The sequence below is a fragment of the Xiphophorus couchianus genome, chromosome 6 (genome assembly GCF_001444195.1).
Source record: "Xiphophorus couchianus chromosome 6, X_couchianus-1.0, whole genome shotgun sequence".
Taxonomy (NCBI): Eukaryota; Metazoa; Chordata; class Actinopteri; order Cyprinodontiformes; family Poeciliidae; genus Xiphophorus; species Xiphophorus couchianus.
Window position 1 is genome coordinate 6,969,701 of NC_040233.1, and position 20,682 is coordinate 6,990,382.

Genomic DNA, 20,682 nt, shown 5'->3' on the forward strand with positions numbered 1-20,682 from the left:
TCTTGTCATGCCGCGCGTGTGTGTCAGTGTGTGTCAGTGTGTGTCAGCACTCGGATGAATAGGACGAAGGGCAATTCTGAGGAATAGAAAGAAAAAAAAAAGTTAAGGAACTTCTACAGACTGGAAAATAACTTGGTCGCTCTATTTCACCAGGGATACGGAGGTAAGATCTGCTGCGTGTGAAATGTGTCTAAAATCAGTTTGTCGAATTGAAGGGTTTTTTTGCATTAAATTGTTGGATTGCTAGATAAAGTCATGTGTTAATAGATGCCAGGTTTGCAAAAACGATCAGCCTTTTTCTTAAGAGTTTCTGAGTGAAATCTTTAAGTTGTTCATCTCGAAGATGCCTGCATGTCGTCCCGTCTTTCCCTGCCTTTCTCGTGGGAGTGCTGCTAAAAGCGGGGCTGTGCGTTGGTCACGGTGCGGCACACGGGAGTGTGAGCGCAGGCTCCACATCTCGACTCCCTGGTTTCCGGCTGTTTACCATCTGTCATGTTAAAAATACAGCAGAGGCACTGAACCAGCAGCATGAAGAAAAAAAACAACAAAAAAAACCCCACACCAGACCCAGCTGCATGTCTCCCTTCAATTCCAAGTGGTGTCATTTGCTGTCTTTTTTTTTTCTCTACTTTGCCCACTGCGGTTTTGGTTTCTGAACTTCCTTTTAATTTTTCTGGCGCTCCTCTGTTTGAACGTCCCCCCCCCCCTTGTTCTCTTGTTTAAACACTGGTAATCAGCCGAGCTGAGCTCTGCAAACTTCCATGTGAATATTTCAATGACATCAGTGGACAAAGTCTAGCTCTAGGAAGAACAATGACTCTTTTGAGGTAGTCAAGAAAAAAGAAGAAGAAGAAGGGAAAAAAAACATTGTTTGATGTAGAATAGATTGGCAGTGAGTTTTGCACAAATATTTGTGGATTTGAAGGAAAGATCTGGAAATGTTACAGACACCTTGAAGATGGACTCATCGCCGGGTCAAAGATTTACCGGATCAGGTGTTTGAGTTCATTACTGCACTGTAAAAGTGTAAGTGAAACTTAACTTCATTTAAATGTTAGCTGTTTTTTTTTTTCATTTAATTTGGAAGTTTAATACTGTTCTTTTCAATATACTTGAATTTATTTATGCTTTTTTTAGTTTAAGTGAATAAAAACTAGTTTGGAGTTTTAACCCGCCGAGTTTACTTCAATGCAATCTAATGTTTGCAGGTATTTGGTGATTGAAAACAGCCAAATGAGCTCTGATAAACTAATTCATCAAAGTTTAATAGGTTTCTTAAAAATGACCTCAAGTAGGTGAAAGATGAGCATTTAAAATCTTGAACGACAAGACTAGATTTGCGTCCTGTTTAGAGTAGGAACATTGAGACAGACGCACCTTTTATTTTGCTGCTTGTAAATATAAATCAATCACATAAACGACGACCTTCGCCCAGTATTGCTGATACAAATGAATTAAATATGGGGGGGAAAAAAACTTTATTTTGTCTTGGAAAAAATATCCATGCCTATGTAATCCTTTGGTCTCTGATGTCACATGTTACAGAAACTCTTGTACAGTTTTCTTTTTTGATGTCTCATCCCAAGGTTATCAGTTCCCCAGCCCCACACTGTCATGTGTTAAAAGGTCACACCTGAAATGTTTCAAACTTATCACGCTGGAAAAAAAACTGAACAATATCCATGAAACAACACAAAGTTGATTTAACTGCATGTGAAATAGAGCTTTCAGATCTAGATGAAAAGTCTACACTCGATGTCCAAATTGCTAACTTAACATTTTAAAAATTAAAACCTGCACAGCAGGTGAGACTACATGGACTACTGAGCTTCTTACCAAAAACAAAGTGCACAGCAGTGTTTTGCTTCCACAAAAATCGCAATGTTGGAGGTCAGCTGAGGACAAACTAGCACAACAACTTGAGTTTCGGGCTTCTTTGTAGAAGCCAGAGACAAAATGTCCAAATGCAGCAGCTTTGTGGCCACAGCACATATAGATGTGACGTGGTGATCGGATGTGTAAGTCAAACCACACTCACAGCACAGAGTAAGGGGGCAGTGGCTGATTTTCAGACCTTTGCAGACACAGAAGAGATTGTGGATCAGAGCGGTGTCACATGTAAGTATGTCACCTCAAATTAAGGAAATAATAGAGATTGATTGATTGATTGGTGCACTCCAACGTTAAATCTCAATAATGTGTTAAAATTGACTATCTACTGTAAAATGCTGTGGACCGCCTAACAATAAATTGATTGTATTTTTGGAAAGACAGGAATGGAAAGTTTGCTTGTAAGACGGTGGACAGACCCATCAAATTATTAATGACGTCGGAATGTTGACTGCAGTTCTCTAATATCGAATGTTGAAGCAGGAGTATAATCGACATGCTTATGGTGAGCAACTCCATCGTCTGAGTCAATGGGGAAAATATAGATGTTGAGTGCAAGAGGCACAAAAAGGGAGCCTTGAGGCACCCCGAGTTAGATTTTTTGTTGTGGGAATTTATAGTTGCTGGATGACACAAAAGGTCTGCTAAGTAACACCTGAACCAGTTATTAATCACTGCGTTAGGATCTGCTGTGTCAAACACAGTAACTGAGGTCCAACGGCACCAAGATAGACTGAAAAACAATGGAGTGGTGTGGTCAAAAACACAACTGTAAGCACTGAAAATATACATACTGCAGAATATTTTTGATTAAATATGAGTGAATTTGTTCAATCTTTGCCATAAAAAAGTTATTACACTTCACTGATGAAGCGGTGTTTTTTGTTGTTGTTTTTTTTACTCCAATCTGCTTCTCTGTTGTTGTTTTTTTTTTTACAAGAAATGTACATAGTGGGGCGTGCCGTGGTGGCGTAGGGGTTAGCGCGACCCATATTTGGAGTCCTTGAGTCCTCGACGCGGCTGACGCGGGTTCGACTCCCGGACCCGACGATATTTGCCGCATGTCTTCCCCCTCTCTCCTTCCCAGTTTCCTGTCAGCCCACTGTCATATAAGGGACACTAGAGCCCACAAAAGACCCGCTGGAGGGGTAAAAAAAAAAAGAAGAAACGTACAAAATGTTACTTTATGTGATTTGCAAAGTGTTTACATTTTGTTGGCGCTTGCACTAAAACATTTCATGTATAACCTATGCTTAGAGCCAACATTCAATGACGCTAAATTTCTCCAGACTTATGGCTGTCAACAGGTTCGCTTTGTTAGGCCGGAAGACATAACAACGTTTTAATTGCAGAAGAGAAAAAAACAACAAACAAAACATAAAGAGCAAGGTTGAATGAATCGCACAATAATCATATTTTTACATTATGGTAAATGGGCTTAATTTATGTTGCGCTTTTGTAGTGATAGCAACTCAAAGCGATTTGCACTACAGCCACATTCGGCCAGCTGCACACACCAACACACACACACACACACACACACACACACACACACACACACACACACGCCTACATTTACCAAAGAACATCGACATGTGGCAGAGAGAAGCTGGAATTAAACCCACAATCTCTACAGTTGCTCCATATGCAAACTCACCAACTGCTTTGTGGAAGTAGCCCCGGTCATAAATATTTTTATATTGCCACGTCTCATTTCCTACTTTCACAGGCTAAAAGGCACTGTCTAATATTTCTAATTTTACATTCGATGTATTTAAATGTTCATCTGTTTCTGGTCGTAGTTGCACACAATCATTGTAAACGTCCATTCTCCAACGACTTTAATGACTTTTTGTAGTGCTTCTGTCTCAGAGCACCAACTAACTGTTGATTAAAGAATTTGGAGGTAGTTTTTCTCCATCCTTACTGAATACTGAAAAAGGACAACTCAGCATGATGCCCCCATCACCATGCTTGATAATTGGCACAGCGCTTTTGGCTTTCGCAGCCCTAAACCGACTCCAAACACTCCTAACGCGACGATGGCGAAATAACTCATCTGACCGATAACCTTTCCCTAAAAGCTTTTCTGACATGTGGTCAGCTGTAAGTTTCATTCAAGCCTGAGGGTGTTCACTTCTGAGAAGGCACTTTCATTTCCAAGACAGGTTGACAGTCACATTGGTGTTTAACTTTCTTCATCTTGATTGTCCCAGAGACCCTGTGCGTTTCCACAGGGATCTGTGGTTTAGAATGGGGAAAGAAAACCTTGCTAAGATTACACTCTTGGAATACGGAGGCCCCTGCAGGACATGGTGGATTTTTTTCTTTTGCTTTCCCTCTCAATACTTTTGCTTTCTCGCACAGTATTGCAGTTCATGCGGCGCGCTTTACTGCTGAAACTTTTTCTTGCAGTGGCTGTTGTACTTTCTGCTATAAGGTTTTTGTAAGGGTTTTCCTTGCATGTTAATATTTCATTATTTTTATATTTGTGAGATATCTGAAGTTTTATGGCTTTTTCTTGAGGATTAAAAGGCACCACAGACCTATGTACAAAATGCAAAAGCAAAGCAGGTCCAACAGGGGCTTTCTATCGCTTCCATCCCTTCTAAGATATAAAAAGGTCACTTCCGTAAGAAAGTTTCTGTTTATTATCCCGTGAGTTATCACAGGGTGATTAAGTCATATCTGACACGTTTTTTGTGTGTTAGCTGGTAGTCTGAATGGTTTAAAGGGCCATTTTCATGTGCAGGTCCATCTCAACCTTACACAGACATAAGCATGCAGTGAATAAATCAGTTTTCAATCAGTTGTTTTTGGCATTAAATATTAGCACATTTTCACTGAGGCTCTTTAAGTATATAAATGTATATATATATATATACACAGTACAGACCAAAAGTTTGGACACACCTTTTAATTCAATGAGTTTCCTTTATTTTCATGACTATTGACATTGTAGATTCACACTGAAGGCATCAAAACTATGAATAACACATATGGAAATATGCACTAAACAAAAAAGTGTAAAACAACTGAAAATACCCCTTATATTCTAGTTTCTTCAAAGTAGCAACCTTTTGCTGTGATTACTGCTTTGCACACACTCTGCATTTTCTTGATGAGCTTCAAGAGGTCGTCACCTGAAATGGTTTTCACTTCATAGGTCAACCTGCCCTGTCAGGTTAATAAGTGGGATTTCTGCCTTATAAATAGTCATGAAAATAAAGAAAACCCATTGAATTAGAAGGTGTGTCCAAACTTTTGGTCTGTACTGTATATATATATATATATATATATATATGCAATTTTAAATTGACATGTGTGACTGTATACAAAATAGACTAGGGTGTATTGGCTAAGTTATTCCGAGGTGACGCAAAGGAAATTCCCACCCCCTACCATGTCCACTAGGGGGCTCCGTACTGGTATGCTCCTGACCCGAAGGACGTTCACGCAAAGTGCTCCACCGTGCTGTTTCTGACAGGAAAAATGTTTAAATATTCCAGCCAGTCTCGTTCCAATACGTTTCTGATGGCATGATTTTTTTTTTTTCTGAACTTGCTGAGGATCATTTATCCAGATGTTAGTGGGAGTGTATAAATATATATACAAGTGGGTTAAATCAGTGTTTCCCAACCTTGGTGCTCAAGGCACACTGTCCTACGTGTTTCAGAGGTTTCCCTGCTTTAATGTGCCCAATTCAACTGATTGCAGTTCAACAAACGCCTGTTAATCAGTCATCAATTGAAATCAGCTGGACTGAAGCAAGGAAATACCTAAAACATGCAGGGCAGTGAGCCTTGAGGACCAGGGTTGGGAAATACTGGATTGAATTGCTCATCCAATGTCAAAAAAGAACATCACAAATAAAAACAATTAATATGACCTTTATATGGATAGTGGATAGGAAGTGTATGTAAAACTCCTAACAAAGCTGCATTGATGATTTCTTTTGGCCGTTGATATGTTTCCTTGTTTGTTTTTGGGGGGTTTTTTTTCCCAAACCGGTCTCCTGGACTCTAAAGAGCATCCATTGACCTAGACGACCTGTTAAATATCTGGTTGTTGTTTTCCTGGATAGGAGCAGAAATCGTTTTCCTGCTCCCATTTTTAAAAATTATTATTATTATTATTATTAATATTATAAAATATTTTTTTCTGACTTCTGGTTTTGTAATGCATAGATTTTGTTTGGCCCTCCGGAAGTGTTAGGCTGTTTTTCATCTTGTCGTTTAGTATACTCTGTTAATAATTCATCAAGACGTCACAGATTTTTGCAGTAATGTCACTTGTCTCTACTGAAGAAGCTTCGCCTTGATTTAATATTTACTCAGTTGTCGGCACGCTTATCTTGTTTCCTTATGGCCACAGAATATTTGCTGGTGTAAATAATTCTTCCTATCATGATAACCATCATAATAACCTGCGCAAAAATAGCCATATTGCTGCTGCAAGTGGTGGCATGTTCCTTCCTTCTAACCTTTCCTTCTACAGAATGTGTAATCCTGACATTCACTAATTCTAAGTGAATGCTAGAATTAGTGGTGTCCAAATATACTTCTTTATACAAGAAGCCAATTAGTCGCTGCATCTGCGATACTGCAGGTGCGCTCCATGCTAGTAAGTAGTAAGAACAGGAAGCTGTTTTTTTGTTTTTTTTAATGCTTGTGGTTTGCTTTTGAGGTTGTATGTATCTTTGCGTCCACGCCGGTGTAACTATAGCAAGGTATGTGGCAGGTTGCGGCCTCGACACCGATGAGCAGAAATAGTCCGATCAGAAGCCACATCGATGAAACTAGGGCAGTGAACTCTGCTTCAACAAATCTTTTATTGCTCTGAAATGATTCGAGTGGCCAAGTCCAGACAAAAATAGGAATATTTTTTTTTGTGTTCAGGTTCACCCTATTTGACTCAAGTGTTAATCTTTAAATTAAACTAATGAATCAATCTCACGTACGTTTACTGAGCAGGATCTGATTCGCACTCTGCAAGTACCGCTGATTGAAGCAGAGCAGAATATGATTTGATTTGATTTGCAATTCGTCTGAAAAGATCCGACCCAAAGCGTACACGTTTGGGTTGGATTTTCACCGCAAGATTTTGCAAAAAAAATTTTTTTAAGGAACATATTGAGAAAAAAAAAGGCACATCTGCTTAGATGTAGAAACGTAGAAACGTTAGGGGTCAGAGACATCGGGTCTGACGAGCGGCTTTCGACTGAATTTTACATAAATTCTGACGTTTCCGATTTCCACTTGCAAAGAGTTTATTTCGAGTCGGAGTTCGACTCCGTTACATTCTTGTAAAGGTTGCAAACTCCTGCTTGTAATTTTCTTTTACTGGTTTTAAATTTGACCTAAAATTCACAACGTTTTGACTTGCAGCTCAGCCTCTTTGCTGAAACCCAACAGAATATGAGCAGATTTCATCTAACAAGTGAAAACAAAGCAGGCCAGATGAGGAAAAACACAGACGAAGTCATGCAACATCACCAAGTATCCTGTATGTGAGATGGCAGAATCTGTCTAGATAGAATATTAGTAGATAAACCATACTAAACAAAGAAAAAAAGCACATTTTATCAATGCCAAAGTATGTTTTATGAAACACATCTACATCTTAATGCAGACGTATTTTGCATTTGCACATCTGCACTTTAATGCAGACCACACATGGGCCTGGTACATAATGCAGAACTTCGTCAGAAGATTTCAGTGTCGCAAGTTCCTCTCTACTCTTTGGTCATGCTATTTATATTCATTTTGTCATACAGTCAGATTCGAGGAAAATGTGGCAATTGATTTTGGCTTTGTGCATCCAGGGCGATGACCTCACTACGCCGACCCAGAATGCCGTGAGCTAGCATACAGTCTTTTGGGGGGGCTATTTGAAATAACTGAGATGAAATCCCTACAAGAATTAGGCAAAGAGAGGCTCAACCGTTATCAAGCCCTGTACGCTCACAACCTCGTTAAAATGCCAGATGTTTTGGGAGGTTTTTCCTCACATAAATGTAAGATTATTAGAAATCATTCCAGAACTTTCTTTTTCCACCTTTAAAGGTGTATATCCTGTAGAAATCAGTTGCAAAATAAATAAAATAGCAGAGGGGAAATGCATAAAACAGCAAAGTTGTAACAACCTGGTTAAATAAGTTAAATAGCCATTTAACTAAACCTTTACACCTTTAGCGTAAAGGTTTAAAAAAGGCGGTCCTCTTTAGTGGGAGTCTGTCAGCAGGTCATATCGTCACTTGTTGTTTATTTTTGCTATTAGTTCAAATGTACAGTGGTGGGAAATGTCTCAGTGGTTTGCATGTTTCCTCCCCGTGTCCCACTAGAGCAAACATGTCAAACTGGTTTCAATGACGGCTCTTAATATTCCAGCATCGAGTTATTTATGGAAGCATCCTGCTCTCTGCGTTTTGCTTGTGTACCAAACAGGAGTACAAGCAAAATAATATTTGAATACTTGAGAATATTTGAAAATAAGGATTTTTACAGTGAAGCTCTGTTCTGCGTCCCAATTTAAACTTGTGATCAGTGTTCCTGCTTTTACGTGTGCGTTGTGGGTATAAAACTCCCCGGGGGAACACCTGCCGTGTTCTACACTAAGAAAGAACACCAATAATTTTCTTTCTGCTTCATCTGCGTCACGTATTCCGTCAATTATTTGGTCTTATTACGTATCGTCGATCTATTTTAGTGTGCAGGGTTTCCACCTGCATCAGCACAGGAAGTGCAGTAATACGCAATATTATTGCTGCCATTTCTGACCAGGCTGTGAGATTCTTTGTTGTTGTTGTTGTTGTGAAGATTAGTTCATCAAAATCCACCAATCCAAACATCTGAAAAACCGTACGGAATTCTGCGCAACGTTCTGTTGACCTTTGTTTGTTTGTTTGTTTTACATAGGGGTTGTATGATTTCATCTGAGTTTGTTTCCCCCCTGCCCCATTTTCCATTTGACTACAGCAGGAATTTGCAAACTTTACCATCCATCCATCTAAATAAAATCCGCTGTGTGACGCAAATATTACATGACTTTACAATTTTCAGAAATATATATTGAAAGAAATATGTTGTAGTCGGGTAAAAATTTTAAAAAGCCATTTTATTTCAGTTTGTAGGTTTTTAAAAAAAGAAAGAAAAACTTTAGCCAAGAGAGCATGAATACAATTTCTTCATCGGGATGTTGATATTTCCAACTCAGTATCCAGAAAAAATAGATTTAAAAGACTATTACTGACTACTTTGATGTCATTCTGTTGTAAAAAAAAAAAATTCAATTATTACCTGAAAACAAATGAAAAACTGCTAAAATGTGCATTTGTTGTTATATTTTTTACTTAAAATCTTTAGTTTGTTCTTTCTCATTTTTAGCCAATATTGTTATGATCCATTAAGTGAGATTAAAAGAGACACTTATGGTTGCTAAACAAACCAAAAGACACACAGCATGTGCCCAACGAAATGATGAAAAGAAGAAAAAAAAGACTGACTGTGTCTCTGTAAAATAAACGGAATCTTTTCAAAGATCATCACAGAAAACGTCAACAGATTTAGCTGCAGCTAAATGTCGTAAATATTTCCGTTTGCACAAAATTATTAGGTCTAATCTTAATCATGAAGGCAATTTCGATGTGAAAATCAGTCTGTGATTTATAGTTTCCACATGTAGAGCTGGGAACAAGTGGAGGTTATAGAAGTGTTTATGACCTTTATGGCCGTGTAGTTCAGGGAAGTCAGAGAACACAACACGGCAATCTCTGTGGTGATGATAAGCAGAAAGAAAATGAGTAACCGTGTAACACAACTAATAAAATTTTCCAAACAATTAATTAGAAAGTGGCAATACAGGAACTGTAAAAGTGAATGCAGGTCGCGCAAAGGTCACAACGATGCTTTCGGGCATCTGGAGTCAAAAAAAGCCCAGCCTGTTTCCATCACATTCTGCTGAGAATGATCCACTCATCTTCTCATCCGCTCTGACCAGCTTCCTGCATAACACTCATACCACCAATGTGTCACGGTTGCAATGGTTTGATGTTTTGCTGAAGCGCACGACTCAACTCGTAGTTCTGTCGACTTGAGCTGTGGGCCTCCGCAGCTCCTCCAGAGTTTCCAGTTCAGATCGGAATCGTAATTTTATTTTAGGAGGAATTAATGCTGTAAAGAGGGTTCACGACTATCTCGTTTTATGACCTCTAATGCGTTCCAAAAATATGGAATATGGCCCTGAATGAGAATCTCTACTCCCTTTTACAGTTTTTTGAAATGTTTTTTTTTTTTTTTATTACCACCCACCAAAAATAGGAACAAATTGAAATAAAACATCTTGCTGCCTCACAACTGGTATTGGCGGCTTCCAGCCCCATTTGACACGAAAATTGTATCAGAAATATTCGGACTTGCGAAGAAGTGGAAAAATAAACAAAAAATCGCAGGTGCCTGCTGGAGAGCTTGTTTTATTTGAGCAGCCGTTCATTTTAACAGACTGTGCCGCTCTTTTCTTTTCTCACTTCCCCAAGCCTCTCGACCTCAGCAGGCGGGATGGGCTGTCTGAAGTCCACGCTGAGCGGCGGCCTGGCGAACGGTGTGGAGAGCAAAATCAGACAGCAGGCTGAAAAACCGGAGCCGGCACACTACGTCAGAGACCCCACCTTCAACACCAACAAAGTGAGTAGAAAGCAAGCGGAGCCCAGTAGGAATCCCCATCGGGCTCCGCTTGCAGCTCTGAACCCTGAAACAGACGTGCCACCGCCGCGGCTTAAACGGTTAAAGAAACATTTACGCCAGCGGAAACTGTTAAATCTCTGTTCTAAACTAAGAAAGTTTCCACTGTTTTGCTAGATTGTTCCCCAAGTGGTCAGGACTTCCCGTTCTCAAATGGTGATGACTATGCTCTGGGAATATGAAAGGAACACATTCTGAATGTGTGCAACAGCTGTGTTAAAAAATGAAACAAAAATACAATTCAAAATCTCATGTTATACTTTTCTTTACAGAGTAACTCCCTGCTACCAGGTCAAGTGTTCCAGCAAATGGAAGGTATCCCTTTCCCCCCTTGCATTTACCTTTCTGTGAAAGCATTCCTATGATATCTGGAGTAAAGTAAACTGAAGTCTAAAAGCAACTTAGCGAGGAAAGAAAAAAACAAATAAACAACAGAACTATAATAGAATCAAAAAGTCAGCATTTTTCAGTGACGGAGAATATCACAACAAACAGTTAATGCTTGGAAATTTTCACTCTGTACCACAATCACCTTCCCATTTGATTTGTTTTCTAATTTAGTCCCGTCACGCAAGGTGAAATTTTAGGGGAAAAAAGTTTTTCTCAAGCTCCTCGATTTCGGTTTAGCAATCTAAACATTTTAACGAGGCCGACCTCGTGGACGTCGAGGAGCAGAATATCAGCAGAAACATGCAAAAAAAAAACTGGTCAGAAATCAGAATTGCTGTCATTCCACCAAGTATTTTTCTATTGACTATTGAAAGAAGATCTAAATAGTTGCCATTCATTTATTCAAAAGCAAATAAAAACAGGTCAGTTCTTCATAAATAATACTTCTATTGTTTTGGTCCTGTTCGAACCTGCTCTACAGCCACTGTGTGCAGCTGAGGGACTCTTTATATTTTGTCACCTGGTGTTTAAACATGTCAACTTTTGTATTTGTTTCTGCTTTAGAGAAAGAAGCAACTTTCAAAGTGGTGATTAGTCTTTATCCTTACGAGGCGTTGCATCGAGAAGATTTAGGCTTCAAGAAAGGAGAGAAGATGAAAATCCTGGAAGAGTAAGTGGGCTGATTTTCAACTTGGACTAATGCAGCTCATGAAACTGTTTCTTGGCATTTCTACATTCTGTCAGGAGCGATAAAAGTCAGAGTGACCGCGAGGTCCAAATCCTTCTGTGTTTAGAACTTTAGACGGAATCTTTGTTGAGCCGTTTTGCAAATTGGCCTTTGACCAGAGGGCTTATAGAGGGGACAACGGTCACTCTTAACTCTAACGTAGTTTTATGTCTTGTTCCTGAACAGATAAGTCTAGATGAACAACAGTACCTTTCACAGTTGAGTCAGAATCTTCAGCATGGAAATAATGTTTCTCCTGCACGCCAAATTCATGACTGTTACTTGAACTGGTTTGTCTAAAATGCCTTTAGGTGTGATTGTGCACTTCACTTCAATCTCCAGGAAATGGATGGATGCTGGCGCCAAATCAGAATCCGTCATCTCATTTGTGTAAATTAGTCCAGTGATGATATTGTGAACAGCGCCTGAGAGCGTCCGCAAAATAATAGGAAACTTTTTTTATTGCTTTGGGTGCAAAAAGACAAACCTCTTCCAGAATGTGCAAGCTGGGTTGAACTGAATAATTATTTTTGGCGTGATATCATCAGAAAATGTGTTTTGGCATAAATGTAAGGAAATGTTTTCCCTGTTTGTTTTCAGACATGGCGATTGGTGGAAAGCAAAGTCTCTAACGTCCAACAAAGAAGGATTCATCCCATCCAATTACGTTGCCCAAGTTGATACCATGGAAACGGAAGAGTGAGTATGATGTTGGATGAAAGTTTCAGCTTTGCCTTATCAATAACATTACTGCATTGTGAAACCTACTGCATCGCACTGTAAAAAAGAAAATAAATAAATAAAATACATAAAATCACCCTGAAATCATTGCAGGTGGTTTTTCAAAGACATCACAAGGAAGGATGCAGAGAGGCAGCTGCTGGCTCCCGCAAACAAACCAGGCTCTTATCTTATCAGGGAAAGCGAAACATCCAAAGGTACTAAGCTATTTTCCCACAAGATTCCTTCACAATTCAGCATCTGGGATTCAGTGTGAGACTTGTTCCCCGCCCTCCCCACACAGGCAATTTCTCCTTGTCAGTCAGAGATGTCGATGCCCAGGGCATGGATTCGGTGAAACATTATAAAATCAGGAAGTTGGACAACGGCGGCTTCTACGTCTCTCCCAAAATTTCCTTCCCGGACATCAGCAGCATGCTCAAACATTACCACAGTGAGTACGGATCGGGAACAGAAGGGGAAAAGCTTGAAATCACAGCTGAGAGTGAGGTCACGGTTTATTGACTCAGACTTGGGTGAACTTGCTAATTCCCACCACAAGACTAGCAAAACACTGGAAAAGTTTGGGAATATTTTTAGAGTGATGGTCAGAAGGAAGCATAAAGTAACGAACATTTGGAAATGTTGCAGGATTGTAATCCTCTTTGTGACAACCAAGGAGCAAATTTATTGGTAAATATTGTTCCTCGGTTATTTATTGTTACAATTAAAGATTTCATATTTACTGCTCCCTTATTCGTTGTTATATCTAGATTAGACTGTGGGAATGCTGAGATGCAATTTGGGTGCATCTCAGTTTATAAGGAGAAAATTACATCATATGACACATTCAAAAGACACAAAAAAAATGCTTGCTAATATGTGTTGAAAATGTATTTTCCCCCTTCCAGATTTCTGAGGATATTGCTTCCTTGTCTTTGTTTCCCAGAAAAGAAATAACTTTCTAAATAGCCAAACTTATTTGACTTTCAGCCTTTATTCTTTCCAAGACTAATGAGTCTTTAGCTTCCGGTGTGTAGCGCTTCATGAAAAGAGTGGGGTGATGATTAAGGTTACAATCAAACTTAATCATCACAAGAAAACACACAAACAAATGTGCCTTTGTGCCTCTCAGCCAAGTCAGATGGTCTGTGCCGCAAACTGGACCGTCCGTGTGTGAAACCCAAAGCCCAGCGGCCGTGGGACAAGGACGCCTGGGAGGTTTCCAAAGACTCGATAAAGTTTGTGAAGAAGCTGGGAGCCGGACAGTTTGGAGAAGTGTGGATGGGTAAGAAAGAAGCAAAACTTTTAACTAATCAGACCTATTAATTTCTCTAGAACCTTTTTATTAAACCAAGAAGGTGGTCTTGGTTTAACTGAATCTCAAGCTCCAGTCCTGCAAAGGGCCTTTGCTGCGCAGCAGGCAAAGCAGTGGTTTAGATTCTGTGGCAGACTGCAATCTTGATGCCTTAAAAGTACGTCCTATTGTGACGGTTGTGTGTCTGAATAAGCCTGAGAGCTAATTAGCTCATCCCTGTAGGGCGTTTTATGCTGTGCCTTTAAATAGACTTCTGCTTTGTGTCAGAGAAACATTTCACTAAAATGTCTCTCTGCAAAACGTTTCAGAGTCCAAAATCTCTTCTTATATTGCAGATCTTAACTTGAAAAGACAAATGCCTATGAATTTCACAACTTGACACCGATGGGTGTCATTACACCTGGATCATTTGATGATCTACAGAAATAAGTCTATCCCGGTATATGTGCTTAGGAGGTGAACTTGTTATCATAGAGGGAAAAAACTCAAAGACTTATTTGCATTGGAAGTTGAGAGACTATTAAAGCGGTCCAGTATAATGTTTGAAAAATCTGCAGTATGATCTAAATTTTCGAAGTACGGATTATGAGCAAACCTTTCTGTTTCCCTTCTGAAAGTTGTGCAACCACAACAGCTAAGCAACAGATGTGACAATCCTAATACAGTTCGACTTTAATACATTTCTATTCAGATTTGACCTGTAGATTTGAGACACATTTCACTAAGTTCCCTGATATTTCTTCAGATAACCGGTGACTAACAATTGCACATTTTTAAGAGAATAACTTGAACCTCAGTTGGATTTTCTTAGTCAAGCTGACAACAGCTCAGCAATAGGGTCAACATGGCTGACCTACAGGTGTCAGTAGCGGGTGGATTACCTACTCAGAGACTGAACACGAGATCAACTTGTTATATAAATTTCTTCGTCTAAAAATCCTTTTGTTTTGTTTGTTATAAAAGAAAATGAAGCATACTGCACACTTCGCCTTCATTCTAAATTGAAGTTTTCAACTATTCCTCAACATGTCGTGTACAGTACAGTACTGAATGTGGAAGAAGTTTGCCTTATCCAATTCATTAAAGTGTCATTTTGGTACATTAAAAACACAACAAAAACAAATAAACTAAGTCTTATTTCAGCAGACCTGTAACGGTATTCTCTATTCCCCGTTTCCTGTTGTCACGCCGTGTGGTACCAGCTTACTACAACAACGCAACCAAAGTGGCCGTGAAGACCTTGAAGCCCGGCACCATGACCATCGAAGCGTTCATGGAAGAAGCCAACGTGATGAAGACTCTGCACCACGACAGACTGGTGCGGCTCTACGCCGTCGTCACCAAGACCGAGCCCATCTACATCATCACTGAATTCATGGCAAACGGTACCGAGCCACGCTTTGTTATTTCGCCTTCCGCGGTTTTGAGACGTTTTGATATCGTTCGTCGAGTCAGACGCCCAAATAAACAGAAGAGCTGCATTGCATTTATACACCTTAAATTGCATCTTAGCACTGGATTACTTGAGATAGTCCACCAACAACAAACATCTCATTATATTAAAGTTAAAAATAGGCTTGCTGTTATGTTCCCATACCCACAGCTGAAGACTCTGTGTTGTTTCTGGTCTGTCCTGTGTTTAGGAAGTCTCCTGGACTTTTTAAAGAGTGACGCAGGAAGCAGACTGAAACTACCAAAGCTCATAGATTTCTCAGCGCAGGTAATGCCCCCCCCCGGCCCTATTTTTGTACTTCTTAAGCTTTCCACTTCTATTACTCCACTTTAGGTGTGATGCAGTATGGAATATTAGTAGCATTATACATAACTGAGTAAAATTGCCAGGGTTTTATACAGTATTGCAGTATTTACATAGCAAAAATATATAATCTGTTAACTTGATTTTAAAAACAAAAAAGTTCAAATTAGTCCTACTGTTGCTTTCTAAAGTGCAACACAAGTTATCAGTTGTTTAATTAGCTGGGCTATCTGCACAGGGAGCCAGCCTTCAATCGGTCATACTGGTCTTAGGTGACCATTTGTCATTTCAAAACAGTTATTTGAAAGTGCAATGCAATGAATAGCTCTCCTTTGGTTTTGCACACCATGGCTTTTAATGCTTTTTGTGACCACAAAGCTAGAATAGCATAGCTTTATTTCCTCCAGCTGACCAAGGTAAAACACAGTCATTCTGAAACTCTCTCATGCATGTCACTAACTCAACTTAAAACTGTAGAAACTGTTTAAGGAAACATTATTGTTATAATTTTTTTTTAATCCGTCTAAAAATCTTTGTATACCCTAATATTAGAATTTAGCTACAGAGCTTCTTAAATACACAAATCAATATTTCTGTCAAGCCAATTTACAGACAATAGTTTGTGTTGAAGACTAAATATGATAATGGCATAAATACCAGAAGCTTTGAAGCCAGGATAGCTACAATTTTAGCTATACCTTGAATCGACTTGCTGCCATACAAATTAACTTGACTACAAAGATACTTTAGCTACAAAACTACGAGTGTAGTTAAAGTAAACCACCTACAGCTCTAACTAAGCTGCAAAACTGCAAAATTTAGTGACTGGGTTAACTCAATAATATTAGCTTGCTCAGGTGAGCAAGCTAATATTCTTCACGTGCCATAAAATTACGTTTCTAATATACATCTTTCCCCACCTCCAGCAAATCTATCATGATCGCTGAACACAAATACACTTGTTTTCCGTTGGGTTTCAGATTGCAGAGGGCATGGCTTACATAGAGAAGAAGAATTACATTCACAGAGACCTGAGGGCTGCTAACGTGCTCGTGTCCGAGAGCCTGCTTTGCAAAATAGCCGACTTTGGCTTGGCGAGGGTCATAGAGGACAACGAGTACTCCGCACGGGAAGGTAGGCGTTGTGCGGGAAGGAGAGAATGAGTGCGCCTTCCAACTTTTCTGTTGTGCAAGACATTTTTTCTTCTTGTCACACATTAGCCATTTCCTTTACTCCCTGTGATAAACTGAAACAACAAAAAAGCCCCCCTTTCAAAGGGCTATTGTGTTGGGCAACAGGAAAGACACTTTTTGTTTCGCTTTGCAGATAACATGCCTTTTAGAATCTTGTACTTGACATTTATGTCTTGATTTTTTTTTTTTTTCCCGGTAGAATAGAGAACTGGGGACACATATTCAGGCACTTCAGAAATCAGATATTTTTCATTCATTTTGTACACAATAAATTATATTAATACATATTAAAGAAAATCAGATTTTTCCCGCTAATTTAAACAAAACAACTTAACACTATCATATGTGAGACTACAAACACAGTAGAGAAAATCTGGATCAATATACTAGTGAAAAGTGTCCGATTGCGTGTAAAAATCTCCAGCTCTGTCGTGTATTTTAGGTGACAGTAAGAGCGAAAAAGACTGTTGTGGTTAAGTGCACAAGAGTGTGAAAAACATTTGTAACCTTTAAATGGAGCCACGAAGCAGTCCTTGTGACTAAAATAAGGAACTATAGGAGCAAGACTTTGGCTTACCATGCAATGTTTGAAAAGTGGCCTTTCAGAGCAACCAGCATAGAGTGGTTAGCATAGCAAATGCAGTATATTTGCATTTTCCAGTTGGAAAAAAGAAAAGAAAATCAGAACAGAAAGTATGGGGATTTTTAAAGAACAGACATATTCTGTCTGTTCTGTTTCATTTATGTTTGCGTGATAAATGAAACTTGTCTGACTACTCACCTGGAACCAGGAATCTATCAATAAACTTGTGGGCCCATAAATAGACTGAAAAACTTTCCATGACACAAAGCACAGGTGTGTTGAGTGGGATTGAGCGGTGCAGTGGATTATTTACTTAGACTAGGCAAAGTATGTGTAAATATAATAGAGTTTGTTGATTAAATTTTATGTGTGTGCGTGTGTGTGTGCATTCCCTTACTCTACACACTCTCAGGTGCCAAATTTCCAATCAAGTGGACCGCTCCAGAGGCCATCAACTACGGCACCTTCACCATCAAATCAGACATGTGGTCTTTCGGAGTGCTTCTCTATGAGATTATCACATATGGAAAAATCCCATATCCAGGTAAGCAAGTGTGTCATGGCAGCTGTGTTCTCTACGGTATGAAACCAATCATCTTTATGAATATATTTGCAAATCCAGTTTGAAGATTTGGTACTTTGATTGACTTTAGAAATTAACGCGCTACTATTCCACCAGGTGGAGTTTAGAAGTAAAACATAAATGCGACAAACCAGTCTCATTCTCTGGAATTTGTACGCTTAAATTATTTAATTCAATTAATTTATCTGGTGCAAAATTAACAACAAACGTTGTTGGGCAAGGACCCAAGTGCAGAGCAAAATGTAAGGTGGAAAATGAGAGTTTTGATCAAATATCAAACTTACTGAAATGGTAGGAACACGGAAGCACATGGACAGGTAACCAGAAAAGTAAAAAGTGACAGAAGGCTCCAGTAACAATGAAAATCCAGGAACTTAAATCAGACGCAAATGGGAAACAGCTGAGACAGAAAAAAAGACCCAAAGTGCAAAATGCAACAATAAACTAAGAAATTAAGTATAAAAAGGTTGAACTAGATGGCAAGACATTTTGAACATTAATGAATCCAGGGGCCTGAACAGAATGTGGTAAGATATAAACTAATATAAATATCAAAATACAAGCAAAATTCAAACAGGTCTGGATCGTGACAAAAAAAAGAAGCTGCAAAGGTTGCATGTTTGCCATTTTCTTCCAGTTTGTAAGATATTTTTATGGCTCTGTTATCATTGTCGGCACATTGTCTGGCATTATACTGACACCTACTGCCCTCTGCCTGGATGTCATTTTCCCCGGTCTTATTTATGTCTACAGAAACCTTCTCATAAACTGACCTCAATTATTCCTCCTGTCACACGAGCCCCTAACTTGTGTCTGCACTTGTCTCTAAGGGATGACGAAGGGAGAGGTGATGTCCTCCATACAGCGCGGCTACAGGATGCCCCAGCCCGAAAACTGTCCGTCTGAGCTGTACGAGATTATGATAACCTGCTGGAAGGACAAGCCTGAAGACAGACCCACCTTTGACTACCTACAGAGCGTCCTGGACGACTACTACACCGCGACAGAGGTTCAGTACCAAGATCAGTTGTAGCGTTGCCGAGTCGGCAGGACATCCCATAAGGACATTCAAGACAATTAACATCCACTCCACTTGTTGTGTGTGTGTATGTTTTTTTTTTTAAAACTTCTTCGCAGTTTTGTTGTATATATCCCACATGTTGATGTCCACTGAATATTGAAGATTTTTTATAGTTTCAAAAACAATCTCAATGAATGACGTTATCTTTCAGGATATTCTGAACAATATGGATTAATTTTGTTTTTGCTTTCTTTTTTTTTAAATGGATGTGAGCTGTATTTAAATGAGATTGTAATTGTAAGTATATTTGAGAAAGATGGTCTAAATGTAAACGTTTTAAATGTGTAATTTGGACCGACTATATGCAGATGTAACGACGTTTTTTTATATTAAACGTCATATTGGGTATTGAATGACTGTACATTTTGTATGAAATAAAAAAAAATACACATATGCGGAAGTTCTTTGTTATTTTGTTTCAGTTTTAGAAATTTGTCTGATTTGAAAAATTGGACCTCTATTTGTAATTTACTCGTGGTTTGCTGGGTTCCCCCGACTTTCCTTTGTGTATTGCTGTCTTAGACCAGTGACTCCAAAGGCTAGTGTCGGGGTATCTGTGTGTTTTGAGGCACCAATGAACACAATTTCACAGGATTGTCTGTATCACTCTCCCAAGTCGTTTTTATTCCGGTTCTGGTTTAAATATTTCACTGAGAAACGAGTCACCTCTTTAAAAAACGGGTGAATAGGGTTTTCTTGGTGATTCCTTTTTTTAAACATAACATGAAGTGCTTGTCTGACTCACATAAACAGCAGAATTCAACAATTTTTTTAATGAAGAAAAATAAATTCTTAAATGCAGGGCGTCAAAGTACATAGGACTGAATATTGAAAGGCTCTGTGCCAATTTATTTTAAATGAAAATATGTAATACATTAGTTCAGTTGTTTTGATTGTATGTTATTATTGTTATCATCATTATTATGTGGCTAAAAAAGCAGTCAGAATTCTGACATCAAAACACTGAGATACACTGCAGTGGTTAAGCACGTTTTCTGGGGTAAACCTTGTATTTAGAGTCTAACAGCAATCTAATGTAACCTGGCTTTATTCCTATACTTTTTGAACATGTGTTTCTTCTTTTGAACTTAATGGTATTATTGATTTGTTTCATTTGTCTAATTTGTTCCACAGTTTCTCCCCACGTATTGAAACACACTTTCTTTCAAGGTTAAAGCAGCTGCATGAATTTTTTAAAAATATTTTTTTCACATATTTCAGAGGCAGGCGCCGTCAATCACGCATGTGTACACGCTGTTCAATGTGCTAATGGCAGAGAAACAACTTACCGTCACAGGAAAACTTTATCCGCCGTCTCAGGTGGACATGCTACCTGGCCTGAGCATTCGTGGCAAGCTATGCTGTTACGAAGGAGCTGTAGAGTAACAGAGAAAGAAGGAGTGTTTAGCATGACATTTCTAAAAAACAATAAGATTATATACAAGAATATAATTTAATAAAATGGATACTCTGACCCACGTTCTGACACAGTAAATGCTTAGATGCCTCCCACCATACTGCAGCTTTAATGGCCGTACAGTAGTTTGAAGTTGTCTTACTCTCTGAAACCACAACCTTCTCTGTAATTGTAGTTGATTAAATTAGTAAGTTTCACGCCATGTAGAAAAGAAAACCCACGATATTGTGTCATAATAGATTCGTAACGACCGAAGAAGAGGGGGGGGGAAACGTCAGACGAGACA

General features: G+C 39.0%; 1 protein-coding gene and 1 long non-coding RNA gene across 3 annotated transcripts; one reads left to right on the forward strand and one right to left on the reverse strand.

Annotated features, from left to right (window-relative positions):
- Positions 1 to 20: 20 nt before the first annotated feature.
- On the forward strand, positions 21 to 19,373 carry lyn (LYN proto-oncogene, Src family tyrosine kinase). 2 transcript variants are annotated; one of them, XM_028019710.1, is made up of 13 exons: positions 21 to 163; positions 10,424 to 10,571; positions 10,901 to 10,943; positions 11,583 to 11,688; positions 12,346 to 12,444; positions 12,580 to 12,683; positions 12,770 to 12,919; positions 13,601 to 13,753; positions 14,986 to 15,168; positions 15,427 to 15,503; positions 16,520 to 16,673; positions 17,728 to 17,859; positions 18,729 to 19,372. In XM_028019710.1, the coding sequence occupies exons 2-13, from the start codon at positions 10,446 to 10,448 to the stop codon at positions 18,929 to 18,931; spliced, it is 1,530 nt and encodes a 509-aa protein (XP_027875511.1). In that variant the 5' UTR covers positions 21 to 163; positions 10,424 to 10,445; the 3' UTR covers positions 18,932 to 19,372. The 2 variants fall into 2 exon arrangements, with proteins under 2 accessions (XP_027875511.1, XP_027875512.1); XM_028019711.1 differs by lacking the exon at positions 21 to 163 and adding an exon at positions 2,097 to 2,118 and having other exon boundaries at positions 18,729 to 19,373.
- Positions 170 to 20,578, reverse strand: LOC114145993 (uncharacterized). Its single transcript, XR_003595808.1, has 3 exons — positions 20,459 to 20,578; positions 20,269 to 20,354; positions 170 to 487 (listed from the first exon to the last, which is right to left on the reverse strand). It is a non-coding gene; the product is annotated as an uncharacterized LOC114145993 (long non-coding RNA).
- Positions 20,579 to 20,682: the final 104 nt, after the last annotated feature.